This window comes from Rhinolophus ferrumequinum, chromosome 8 (genome assembly GCF_004115265.2).
Source record: "Rhinolophus ferrumequinum isolate MPI-CBG mRhiFer1 chromosome 8, mRhiFer1_v1.p, whole genome shotgun sequence".
Lineage (NCBI taxonomy): Eukaryota > Metazoa > Chordata > Mammalia > Chiroptera > Rhinolophidae > Rhinolophus > Rhinolophus ferrumequinum.
In genome coordinates this window covers 29,928,858-29,942,937 of record NC_046291.1, presented here as the reverse complement: position 1 = coordinate 29,942,937, position 14,080 = coordinate 29,928,858, and the positions used below count along the sequence as shown (strand labels likewise).

The window sequence follows — 14,080 nt, the reverse complement described above, 5'->3', positions numbered from 1 at the left end:
GTTTGTCAGTGCATGATATAGAAGTGGGGTGGTGGTTCAAAGAAGAAGTTAAATAAAAAATTTGCAATTCATAATCCAATAGATTGTAAATTTGGCATACCCTAAAGTTTAGCAGAATAACTGGCACATGATAATATCTTTGTTTATGGAAAAAAAGGTAATTCAGCTACCTGAAAAAAGACTACGTATTTATACTTATATCTGCATAAAAAGAAAATCCCAGCTATGTTTCTGTAGTATACAGTCACTGCCAATGGTTGTACAGCTTGTTGCCTGTGTAACAGCCCCTGGCTGAGGGGTGAGTCGGGGCTGAAATCCAGGCCATTTTCCATAGACAAAGGCTGTGTGCCCTGGCTCCAGGTTGGGTCATCCTGCGGAAGCTTCCCAGAGAAAAGGGTGCCTTTTTCTAATTTATGCTTCAGAGGGGATGCCCTTAATCTATTTTATACAAAGGTACTAAGCATGTTAACAGTCCCCTAATTTTGTGACTGTATTTTGAATCAGGTAAGGTGATTTGAATGTGAGAAGTGTTTTAATTTGGATGTCTGTACATCTTGGGTCAATGAAGGTTACACACACACACATGCAGACATATATACTCTAACGTGGATTATTTACAGAACTTTGGAAGATACAGAGGTAGAAGACTGAGAAAAACATTATTACATGTATAGTTCTTCTTGCAGGCCAATGAAGCAACGTCCTCGGGACAGGTTTCCTTAGAATTCTTGTGGTGGGTGGTGTGGTTGGTAGTATCTTAACTGTCTTGTTAAATGACTTTTTTTGTTTGTTGACATGGTCTCTTTCTTTCCGGACGTTGGGCTTTAGATTTTCTCTCTTTAATACTTCTGGGAAGAAGGATGGTTTTGAGTTTTTTTCAGCTTCCACAACATTATATTTAAACGATTGTGATTCAAGGATTTTGGTACATTTTTCATTGCAAATTTCATTTGGTTTTATATGAATAGCTTGTATTTCCTTTTTGTAATGTGAAGATGTTACTAAATGTTGTTTTTTATTGTTATGTCCTTTCAATCTCTGATAATGTTGATCTTCTAATTTTGAGTTCTCCCCAGCCTCTGAACTAAAATCAGTTAAAATGTTATTCTGCCTGGAAGGAAAAGTGACTTTATTTACGTATTCTTCATCTTTATTTGGCATTTTGCAATAAGGAGTTCTTGGATATGGTGACAGCACTTCAGGCTTTTCCTGTGCTACCAACTGATAGATATCATTATACTCTTTTTCAAGGGACTTCATTTTTAGTGTCTTTTCAAAGCAAGTGTTTGATTGAGTTAGTTTTGATTTACCACTCCCACTATGCGGGTCTTGAATCTCTCTTTTAAAATAAAAGTTTTCTGCTTGAGGAAGCTGCGTGAAACCATGTTCTTTCCTTTCTTTATGAAGCACTATATCTGTCAGTCTTTCTGATGATTTCTTTAATGGAGTTGCCTGGGTATTTTTGTTGGAAGAAGTTTGTACTTTAATTAGAGTCAGTGTTTTAGCTCCTTCTTTAGGATGAAATCTTTTCTGTTCTCTGATTATTGATGGATTTTCTTTAATATTCTGTAAGGAAAAATACTCCTTTTCTTCCTTTCTAGTCAATTCTGTTTCTACAAGTCTATCCTCAGGAACCTTTTGTAAAGTGGTTTTATGAACAATTTCTGAATTTTTATTTTGCTTTTCTGAATGCTCCTCCATAAATTGATTTTCATCTCTAAAAGATAAATCTGGCTTTATGCATTTTAATAGTGTGGAACTAGAATTAATCAAATTTGTATGGTGGCTGATTCCCTCTAATTGCCTTTCACTGATTAGTCCTGATTTTGAAAGTTTTTCTATAAAAAGTCTCTGCAGGTGTTTGCTTAAATAAGCTTTTAGATTCAATATTTCGTTTTCTGATAATGATATTAGACAGTTTTGCAGAGATTCATTTAAAGGATATTTCATGTTTACTTCAGGCGTTCTACCAGAACTCCCCCTTGAAATATCTTGTCCTAACTTGTGAAAAGGTATTAAAAGACTTTTGGTTCTTAGAGAAGATATGTTTGAGTGTAGAGGTTCAGGTTCTGTATCTTTCAATAAACTGCTTTCTGAAATGTTTTTTAGGAAATAGTTTTGGAGAATATCATTTAAAAAAGACCTTAGCTTTATTTCCAAATGTTTATCTATGAAATGATGATTAAAATTATTTACAAAAGACGTGGTTTCTTTTACAGTTTCTGAATATTTCTCCAGAAAAACATTTTGCCCTTTTGGTTCTGCTTCCTCATTCATCAAATACAGATTTTGATAGATTTGTGTTAAGTCCTCTCTGGTGATATGTCCTGATTCTGAAAGTCTTTCTACAAGGTAATGCTGGATATATTTACTTAATTCAGATTTTAGATTTTTAATTTCTGATTCTGAGAGTTCTTCTAGAAATGCACGCAGCTTTGGACTCAAACTAGGTTTTCTGTCTAATACATCTGCTTTATCAAAATTCTCTTCGATTTCTTCAAGGTCTTCTATATTATTTGGAAAAGTATGTTGAATTAATCTTTCTAAATCTTTTTCTGGTTGTCTTCTTTCAGACTGATATGTGAAAAAAACATTAAATAAGTTTTTTAAGAAAGATTTTAACATTACATCTGACTCATTAAATTTACCCATTAACAAGTTACTTAAATTTTCTAAGGTAGAATTTAGATCATTTTCTTCTCTATCAAGACTCTGACCATTACTTGGCAAATCGGTTTTTTTATCTGAGGTGGACTGATATTTTGAATTTTGTGGGGATATATTTTGGCTGTTGTCTATAAATTCAGCTCTATTTAAAAAAGCAGTGGCTTCTTTGGGAATAATGGGTATATTCTGCTTTGAAAGAGAGTTTGTTTTGCTTTTAGTTTCTAAATAATCCTCTGCAGAATCCTTTGGCTTTTCTTTAACAAAGGCTGTCTCTGTATCCAGCAAAGAACTCTTCTGGTATTCTTTATCTATCACTTTGATTGTCCCAGATTCTACAAGAGTATCTATAGGAAATGCTTGTATTATCTGGCTTATAATAGATTTGGCTTCTGGCAATTCTGTTTCATCATCGTTTTCTTCATAGTGAACTAGAATATTTGAAGATAAACTCTCCAAAGCTGTGGGATATTGATTCTGCCAGTTCATCTGTGTCTCTCTCGATTCTTCCACTCCCATCTCCAACTCAGAGAAGATGGGTGCAGTGAATATTTGCTTTATAACATAATCATGTGCAGTGTCATTGAAACCTGGTTTGGAGCTGGATACTTCACTTTCTAAATGTTTCTTTTTGAAACTACTCTTTTTTTTAATCGGAAAGGCTACCTCACCAGCCTCTAAGTGTTTTTCAGAGACAAATTCCCTTCCTACCTCTGGAGAATTTCCTGGTCCACCTTTTGAAAGTGAATCTGTAGGAATATCTTTAATTATTGGACTTGTAAGAGACTTTGAATTTAAGGTGTCTCTTTTCGAAAGCCTTGGGCTTTTTAAATCTTGGGCTTTTTCAAATAGTTTGTCTTCCAAACTACTTGGTGGTTTATCATGAACTCTTAGAAATAGAGAACTATGACTGTTCTTTCTTACTTCAGTGTCCATAGGAACTTCTGGTTCAGAAAATAATTTATCTGAAAGATCTTGCAGATATTTACTTAAAATTAACTTGAGCACCACTGATTGTTTTAAATTTTCTATGTTGGAAGTGAGATTTAATGATTTTGAGAGGTGATATGTATTTACATTTCTATTCAGTGGTGATTCTCCTTCAAAGTTTGGTAAAGATACATTTGGTAGTCTTTCCTTTAAATTATTCTTAGTATTTGAAGTCTTTATGGTGGTGATAGCAGGATCACGGGCTAATTTATTCTCAGTGTCTAAAGTCTTTCCTTCAGTGCTACCAGGATCACCAATGGCTAACTTTTTCTTAGTGTCTACAGTCTCAGTTGTGGTGATATCAAGACCATGCAGCCAGAATTTATTAGTAAGTCTTGCAGTTTCTGAATGTGTTGGGTAAGGAGGATCTTGGTCTTCATACTCTATAATTTCTGCGCTTAAAATGTTTCTACATTTGGACATATCTTGGTCCTTCCTTTTTCTGACTGACATTTTGTTGTTTATATTCCTTAGAAAAGCATCAAAACTGTCCTTGTTGAACATCTGGAACTGCAATATTAAAAAAAAAAGGTAAGAAATTCTGTAACATTTATTTTGAATTTATAATACATTTTCTCACTAATTTTCTTTGCGTAATCTGTCAATTTATCTATTCTTCCTTCTAACTTCTATGGAGAGAAAACTAACTTTAATTATTTTAAAAATATTTGAGATTGAAATATTAATGAGAATTTTAATGCAAAATTTTCAAATTCCTAACTCTGATACTATTTGGTGTACAAGAGCTTTTTGCTACCTGGAATATTTGTAAATACTTACAAGGCACTCATAAATAGTGGTTTTTTTGTTTTTTTTGAGAATTCAATTTCCAGTGTTAGCTGCATTTGCTTAGACAACGGCTAACATCAAGATCAAGTCCTACCCATATAGTTATTTTAGTATCAATGTAGAAAATTTTTAAAAATGCAAAGCAAGTAGTAGCCCATTAAAAGTATCATTTATATTCTTTAAAGGCTGACTTAGGAGCTTATATCATCTGCCTTTAAGTCTGAGAGTTTCAACAGTGATGATGAGTTCCATCCAATCCTTAGCATGTCACAGTAGAATCTTGTTTTTTGATGAATACTATATATTCCTCTGAAATGGTTAAGAGACAGCAGTATAAAAAAATCTAGATTATAGTGACATTTCAGTGTAATATCCATAGGCAGTTTTGTAGCTCTGGGATCAGGCTACTCTATCACCGAAATAACCTTCAAAATGAAGTCTCTTATTTAAACCCTTTGTTCATACAACTTCTACATTATCCAATTGAAAAAAAGCAAAATGTGAAATAATCAGCCTGGAATTAGTTTTAGTTTATTTTAACTTAGTATTTCAAGCTTCATTTCAATGCATGCAATTTATTATAACTGGTTTTCCAAAGCTGACTGATTCCCAGGTGACAGCATAAGAATCCCCTTGGATTTTTTGAGGAGTAAAGATTCCTAGGCTCCATTTCCAGATTGAGATTCTTTAGGTCAGAGGTGGAACCTGGGAATAGCATTTTTTAAAAAGATACTCAGGTGTTTCTAATGGGTAATTTGGTTTTGGAACCATTAAGTTACATAATGTATTAGAGAAAGCTAGTATAATTGATATTGGGATAAGATAACTCAGCACACACCTGATATGTTGGTTTGAATTCTGTACATTCTGGTCTGAAAGATGGTACAGTGTATTCTTTTTGTGTAAAAGCCACCTTATAAGAAGAGAAGTTTTAAGTTTAGACTGCTTGGAATGCAAAGATATTTCCCAATATAATTTTATTTTTTCAATAGTCATTAAAGATATAAAACAAATTTAAAACCTAAATAAGTATTTTTCTCATAACTACTATACTTTATTTTGCCAATTATCAAATAAATCTGCACAGGTAATATATATACATATATAATCTTAACTTCCTTGATACATACTGTAATATTCATTCTATTGCATTTATAAAATGAAAACAATGCACAACAACTTCAAGCAGAAACAAAAGTAGAAAATAGAAGTCAAAACAAACGTAATCTAATTTTAAAAGGTTGTGAAATGCTTTAGATAATAAATAGCATCTGATATTATATTGAAATAGCATTTTCAATGATACTCAGCCTGTAATTGTTAAATGGATACTTAACACTGCCACACCGGATAAGGGCTTTGCTAATTTTCTCATGAAAAAAGGTAAGATATTAATGCCAAAATTATGTTTGATTTGTCCTTAGGGTGGAAATTCCATATAATGTTGACTTTGTACTGTAAATCCTGTCATTTAAAAAATTATTTACTTTACACATTTAGAAATATTACTCATTCTCTTATTTAATTTTATTTAAAAAGTATTCCTTATTTTTTCTATGAATTTACTTGTCATTAATTAATTAATTAACAAACATATTATAAACCAGGCACTCTTCTAAGTACTAGATCACTGTTGCTCCTTTCTCCCTTCATTCCTTGCCTCAATGATGGTAACATTTAAATATAATCAGCCCTAAAACAAAATCTATCTATTTAAAGACAACACATTTTACGATGTTTGCTTTAGAAATAAAATACTTCATAAAAAAAAAAAAGAAAGAAAAGTATTGGCTCATATATCTAGGAGATCTGGTTTCAGGGACTCAATGTGACCAGGTCACTCTCTCTCTACATCTCTTTCTTCCTCTCTTGGTGTTGGCTTTCATAGGCATTTTTCTCTTGGTAGAAAAATGACCACTGCTAGCTCTTGATATAAATGACTAAAGACTTCTTTTCTTAATATTCTTATATCACATTATATTGTCATCCTTGTAGCCACAGAGGCAGTGTCAGGTTTGCCAACTACATCAAGGATTGGAGGTGGGGCAGGGATGATACCCTCAAGAAGGGATACTGACAGACAAAAATATGCTAATTATATGGACAATTAATAAATAGTGTTGAGATAATTGTCTATCCATTTCAGTGAAAGTGTCAGTAGATTCTTACCTCATACAAAAAAATAAAGTATAGCTGGATTAAATAAACATAAAAAATATATACTGGAAAAACATCTAGGAGAATACTGACATAATCTTGGGGAGGGGAAGGACCTTCTAAACAAGATATAAACTAGTAGCCACAAAGGAAAAGGTGACAGATTTGACAACATAAACATTTAAAATTTCTATAAGGGCCCTAAAGAAGTTAAAAAACATAGATAACAAACATCATAGATAACAAAACATTGTTATTCAAACCATATAAAACATTCTCACATATAAACAAATAAACACAACCCAATTTGTAAATATGGGCAAAAATTGTAAACAGTCAAATAACAGAAATACAAATGGGTAATAAGCACATTAAAATTATTCATGCTCATTAATAATCAGGAAAATGTAAATGAAAATATCAATGAAATATCATTTTTATACATCAAATTAACAAAAACTAAAATAACCAGGGTGTGGGATAATGGGTATTTTCCTACATTTTGAGCGTAAATGCAAATTAGCAAATCTGAATTAAAGAATAATAACTTACCATTTAGCAAATGACTATTATGTTCCAAGCCCTTTATAATTCTTTGAAATAGATGATAGTATACTCATTTTGCAGATAAGACAACTGAAACTCAGATGTAAATTGCCCAAAATTATAGGACCGTGGAAGTGGAAGAATCTAGATTTGAATCTAGATATTTCTGCCTGTAAAATCCAAGCTCTTTTTACTGTTTCATACTAGTTCTCTTACCATCACCAAACACTGCCTTTGATTGGTGGATAAAGTTAAATTCCTCATCCCGTCCCATCTTTCTTGCATCCTGATCTTTGGGGAAATGTTTTAGCATCTAGCCATTGTTAGGGTTTAAATAGAAACTAATAAAGCCAAATCTGGAAAGTCTTAATTTATAAAGGGGCTCTAAAAATGTGAAGGAATTATTGAAAGACTGTCACCTAAATCAGCTATGAGTTGAAAGAGATGTTAGTCCTTTCCAATTCTGATTAGCACTCCAGAAGTTTTTCTCAAAATACCACATTTCTTTAACACACTGTCTACCTTGGTTCGTAAAAAACTCTTCAAACAACTTCAAAGTTTATTTTACTATAGAATTCTGAGGATTTTACGACTTGTTTGTGAAGCAATTAGCTTAGACTTTTAGGAATTTGTTCTAGAACTCTGATATGTCTTCAATTTACAAGCCTGTTGCTTAGGTGATAGATTCTTTTAACCTTCTAAGTCTGTTGACTCTATGTAACCTATGTTTTATGAGTTATCTTGTTCAGCATATCTTGTTCAATTTAATTTAGTTTTATCTGTCATATACTGGTCTGACTACCACCTTTAAGAAAAATATTTAAGGTAAGTTTTCTTTTTTCTTTTTTAATAATTAAACTCTTTATTTGAAATAATCGTAGATTCACACGCATTTGTAGGAAATAACACACAGCCCACATGCCCTTTACCGTTTCCCTCAAGAATAACATCTTATAAAACTAGTAAAATATCAAAACCAGGATATTGACATTATACAGTCAGGATGCAGAATATTTCCACAAGGATCCCTGATGCCCTTTTATAGTCCCACCCATTTCTTTCCTACCTCTACCCCTACTGGGGGTAGGGGGTAGAGGTAGTCTGGCAACCGCTAATCTGTTCTTTATTATAATTTTGTAATTTCAAGAGTGTTATGTAAATAGAGTCATACAGTGTATAACATTTTGGGATCGGATTTTTTTCACTCAGCCTAATTCTCTGGAGATTCATCCAGGCTGTTGTATGTATCAATACTTTGTTCTGTTTTACTGCTATTATTCCATGGTATGGATGTACCACAGTTTATTTAGCCATTCACCAATTGAAAGACATCTGGGTTGTTTCCACTTTTGGGCTATTAAGAAGAAGGCTGTTATGAATATTTGTGTTCAGTTGTTTTTTGTAAACATAAGATTTAACTTCCTTGGGATAAATGCCCAAGAGTACAAGTGTTGGGTTACATAGCAGTTTTTATTTTTTTGAGAAACTGCCGATCTGGTTTCAGGAGTGGTTGTAAAATTTTAAATTCCCATTAGCAATTTCTCCACATTTCATCAGTAGTTGGTTTTATCACTGTTTTTTTTTTTTTTTTTTTTTTTTTAATTTTAGGTATAAGACTTAGGTCAAAGTTTGGTTTTGTTTGCCCAAGGATGTCCATTTGCTCCAGCACCGCTTGTTGAAAAGCTAGCTTTCCTCCACTGAATTGCCTTTACATCATTGTCAAAAATCAGCTGGGCATATTTTTGTGGGTAAATTTCTTGTATGTCTATTCTGTTCCATTGATCTTGGTGTCTCTCTCTCTAATACCATACTGTTTCGATTTTTGATTACTGTAGCCATATAGTAGGCCTTAATATCAGATAAAGTGATTTCTCCTAATTTCCTCTTCTTTTAAAAGATGATTTTTGCTATTCTAGGGCCTGTCTGTGCCTTTCTATATAGATTTTTAGAATGAACTTGTCTATGTTTACAAAGACCTGGAATTTAAATAAAAAATGCATTAAATTTATAGGTCAATCTGGGTAGACAGAACATTTTTACTATGTCGAGTTTTCCAATCTATGAACATGGTATGTTTTTCCATTCATTTAGGTTGTTTATTTCTTCATTCAGCATTTTGTAATTTTTATCATGCAGATCCTGTACATGTTTTGTCAGATTTATAAGTATTTAATTTTCTTTGGAGTTATTGTAAATATTACTATGTTTTAAGTTGTTCTTTCCACATGTTGTTAGTATATAGAAATGCTATTGACTTTTGCATTTTGATTTTGTATCCTTCCACCTTGCTGAACTCATTAGTTCTAGTTTTTTGTGGGGTTTTTTTGGTAGACTCCTTGGTATTTTCTACATAGACAATCCTTTTATCTGAAAATAGAAACAGTTTTATTTCTTCCTTTCCAATCTGTGTGACTTTTATTTACTTTTATTTTTTTATTACAATGGCCAAATTTCTAGTACTATATTGAAAAATAATTGTAAGGCATATATCCTTCCTTTATTCCTGATCTTGGAAGAAAAGCATTCAGTCTTTCACCATGAAGTATGATGAAAGCTGGAGGTTTTTGCAGATGCTCTTTATCAAGCTGAGGAAGTAACCTTCTAATACTAGTTGGGTGAGTGTTTTTATATTATGATTAGGTGTTAAATTTTGTGAATTCCTTTTTTTGTGTCAACTGATAGGATGATCTGTTTTCCCTTTAGTCTGTTAATATGGTACATTGCATGGATTGATTTTCATATGTTGAACCAGCATTGCATATCCAGAATAAATACCATTTGTCATGGTATATAATTCTTTTTTACATATTACTGTATTGATGTGGTAGTATTTTGTTGAGGATTTATGCATTAAGTTTATGAGAAATATTGGTATGTAGTTTTCCTTTTTTATGCTGTCTTTATCTGGTTTTTGGTATTGGAGTAATACTAGCCTCATAAAATGAGTTGGGAAGTGTTTCTTCCTCTTCTATTTTTTGGAAGAGATTGTGTAAAATTAGTGATAATTCTTTTTTGAATGTTTGGTAAAATTTTCCAATGAAACCATCTGGGACACTTCTTTTCCAGGAGCGTTTAAATTACCAATTCAATTTTGTCAATGGCCATGGGACTATTGAGGTTGTTTAATTCATCTTGGTTGAGTTAGTTTGTGGTTTTCCAGGACTTGGCCCATTTCTTCTAAGTTGTCAAATTTATAAGCATAAAGTTTTTTGTAATTTTTTTTGTTGTCTTTTTGCCTGCAATATATGGAAAGATATATTCTGTTTCATTCCTGATGCTGGTGATTTGTACCTTCCCTCTTTTCACCTTTGTCAGTCCTGTTAGATGTTTATAAATTTTACTGATTATTTTGAAAAACAGCTTTCTTTGTCTCATTGATTTTCCCTATACTGTTCTAGTTTTCAATTTCATTGATTTCTACTCTTTATTATTTTTCTTCTTGGTTTGGGTTTATTTTGCTCTTCTTTTTCCAAGTTCTTGAGATAGAGGCTCAGATGATTGATTTGAAAGTTTTCCTTTTTCAGTGTATATATTTAGTGCTATACATTTCTCTCAGTGCAGTCTTAACTGTATTTTATCAATTTTGATATGCTCTATTTTCATTTTTATTCAGTTCTATGTATTTTTTTTTATTCCTTACGAGACTTCCTCTTTGACCCAGGATTATTTAGAAGTATGATGTTCAACTTCCAAGTATTTGGAGATTTTCCTGTTTTTTTGTTATTGATTTCTAGTTTGATTCCATATTATGTAAATGAGACAAAAACGGCCTCTGTATATTGCTGCCTCCACCCCCAGGTTGTTTACTTCTTCACAGCAGGCTAAGACTCAGTAGCTCGAAAACCTGCCAAAGCCAAACTAAATTTTGTATACATCCAGTTATTTTAAACATAACCCCAAATAAACAGATTTTTAGTTATTTAGAGCCTGCCTGCTTTGCAGACCCCCATGAAACTGTGCCCAGCATATGCTAGTCATAGATAGGATAAACCCTTAGGGTATAAAGACCCCAAGCCTCTGCTGCTTGTTGGAGTTCTCTGACCCAGAGACTCCCTGCCTGGTTGCTGAGTAAAATAACCAGGCATATAATCCCGTCTTTGACACCCTTCTGCCCCAGGAATTTCCTTGCCCTTTTTCCCTTCTTTGTGGTGGCCTCCCTGCTGTAGCCTCTGGATGGTCTCATGCTGTGAGCGACTACCCTCCTCATGCAAACCTGTCCAAGTGTCACTGAAATAAAGCTTGTGTGTGCTATCGCCACCTCATGGTCATATTTCTCTTTGACCAGCCCACAAATCCCTTGAGTCCTCTATATTCCTTTATGGTCAGAGAGCAGGATTTCATATGGTTTTAATTATTTTAAATGTGCTGAACTTAGTTTTACGGTCCAGGATGTGGTCCGTCTTGGTTAATATTCCACAGACACTTGAAAACAAACAATGTGTATTCTGCTGTTGTTAGGTAGAGTGTCAGATCCTGTTGGTTGCTTGTGTTGTTCTATATTCTTGCTGATTTTCTGTCTAGTTGTCTATAAATTACTGAGAGTTGGGTGTTGATTTCCCAAAGTATAATTGTGGATTTTGTTTCCTCTTTCAGCGCTCTCAGATTTTACCTCATGTATTTTGAGGCGTTGTTACTTTAGGATTGTTATGTGTTCCTGGTGGATTGATATTTTTATTATTATATAACACCCCTCGTGCTTTTTAGTAATTTTTCTTTGCATTGAAGTCTATTTAGTTTACCTGAGATTAATTCAGCTATTGCAGTGTTTTCTGGTTGAATTTTGAATGACATATATTTTCGCCTTCTTTTACTTTGAACTTAACTATGCCATGGTATTTGAAGTTAGTTTCTTGTAGACTGCATATTATTGGATCATGTTTTTTTATTCACACTGCCAACTCTCTCTTTTAAGTGGTGTATTTACACGATTTACATTTAAAGGTAATCATTGACATGTCGGTGTTTAAGTTTGCCATTTGTTATTTGTTTTCTGTGTTTCTTATATTTCTCATTCCTTTCTTCTTACCCTCTCGTAGATGATTTGGATATTGTTTTAGGACTCCACATTGATTTATTTATAGTTTTTGAGTATACTGCTTTTTACAGTTTTCTTAATGGTTGTATTATATATTACAATATAGTATTTATATAACTTACCACAATCTACTGGTATTGATATCTTACCTTTTCAAGTGAAGTATGAAAAACTTACTTCCATGTAGGCTCCTTTACCCTTCCTACTTTTAAAATATAATTGTCTTAAGTATTTCGTCTACTTACATTGTGCCTCACAGCAGACAGTGTTTAGATACAGCATGGGGGCCAGCCATGTGGATATGCACTTTTGGCTTCCCACTAAGCTCCCTGGACACCATCCCAGCAAAAGTGGGGCAGTGACTCATATTGCCTTGTTGCAGGCAGATGGGATGGACATTGAGCTCCATCCCAGGCCCTGCTGACACCTGGGGTCTAGGATGGAGCTCAATGAAAGTGAAAGAGGGGCAACCATTCACACCACCTCCTTCCTTCTGACTGTGGGTGTCAGACCATCTCTCCACTAGGGTCCCTCATACCAGGGAGTGGACAGGAAGAAGCAGAGTGCCATGCAGCCACCACCTAGTTTTGTCTCATTGATGCCAGGTGGGGGTGGAGGCTCAGTTCCCCACTGGATCCTGCTGATAGAAGGAGAAAGAAGTCTAGAGGTGACCAGGACCACATTGCACAGCCTCATTAAATCTTGTTGTTAAGTGCAGATAGGGGCTCAGCTGACTCCTGCACCCCACCGACACTACCGTGGTGCGAGAGTCAGAGCACTCACTGCCTGCCTTCAGCCGGCAGGGGATGAAAGATTGGCTAAGATTGGCTTCCAGCTTAGCCCCACCAACACTATCCTCGAAGGGGAATCAGAGCATTGCCTTGTTCTGCTCGGTGGAGACTGAAGACAGGCTGCCAGCTTGGTCCTACCACCACTGACTGGAAAAATCAAGAGTATATCACCTGCTTCCCAGGGATGGCAGTAGGGCTATGAGATGGATCAACTTCCTGCTTGTACCCACTGACACCATATGTGCAGAGAGGAGTGTGGTTTTTCCTTTGGTGTTTGGCTGGAGTAGGGTGGGTATTGCCAAAACAATTTTCTGTTGTTAGCTCAGGGTCCTTTGGGTAGCGGGAACAGGCTTTCCTTGGAGCTTTTTAGTCTGACTATCGGAAGCTTCTGGGTGGAGGTTTCTGTAGCATCTTGTTCAGAATATATGGGTGCCAATAACGAAACCGAGAACTCACCATCATGTCTTCCTTAAGTCCCGAGATCCCCAGGCAGCCTACCTTTTTCTTTCCATGTTTCAGAGACTTCCTAGGTTTGTTTGTTGTGTTTATGTATTTTTTTTTTCAGTTGTATGGGGCTATACCACTTTGGCAGAACTACAGTCTTTTCATAGTAATATAAAACTTCTCAAGGTTTGTAGGTTTTTTTAGCACTGTTATTTAATGCTCAATGATCTTATAGTAATGTGTTTTTGTGTGTGTGTGTGTTTTTTTTTTACTTTGAACAGTAGCAATACAGATTAACGATTTGCAAAGTTAAGTTGGGACGTCTTTATCTTAGACATCCCTTAGGAATTAGAGGAAGAGTTCATCTTTATTCCTACTCTATTGATACATATGACGGCTGTCCTTTCTCCTCTTTCACTAGCCACCGTGCCTCTCCCTAATGGCATGATAAATATCTTTTTCCTTTATCCCTCCTTTATCTTTTCTTGTGCATATATTTTATAGTGGTAAACTTTTGTATAGCAAGCATATAAATATTATGTGTATTTTTAACAAAGAAATATACTGATTAGGTGCAGGGTTTTAGTGGGGTTGAATACCACCCTTTACTGCCTTTAGGTCTTTACTGCCCCCAATCTAGATCCTTGGAGGGTCATGGAGGGCA

At 34.3% G+C, this 14,080-nt stretch overlaps 1 protein-coding gene across 1 annotated transcript in view; it reads right to left on the bottom strand.

Moving 5' to 3' along the window:
- The window catches only part of C2CD6 (C2 calcium dependent domain containing 6), a 98,079-nt gene that overhangs the window by 2,219 nt on the left and 81,780 nt on the right, over window positions 1-14,080 (bottom strand). Inside the window, exons 14-15 of the mRNA XM_033111458.1 lie at window positions 5,282-5,356; window positions 667-4,164 (exon numbers count right to left, since the gene is read on the bottom strand). Of these exons, the coding sequence (XP_032967349.1) occupies window positions 667-4,164; window positions 5,282-5,356 (3,573 nt within the window). The remainder of the gene's footprint in view (window positions 1-666; window positions 4,165-5,281; window positions 5,357-14,080) is intronic.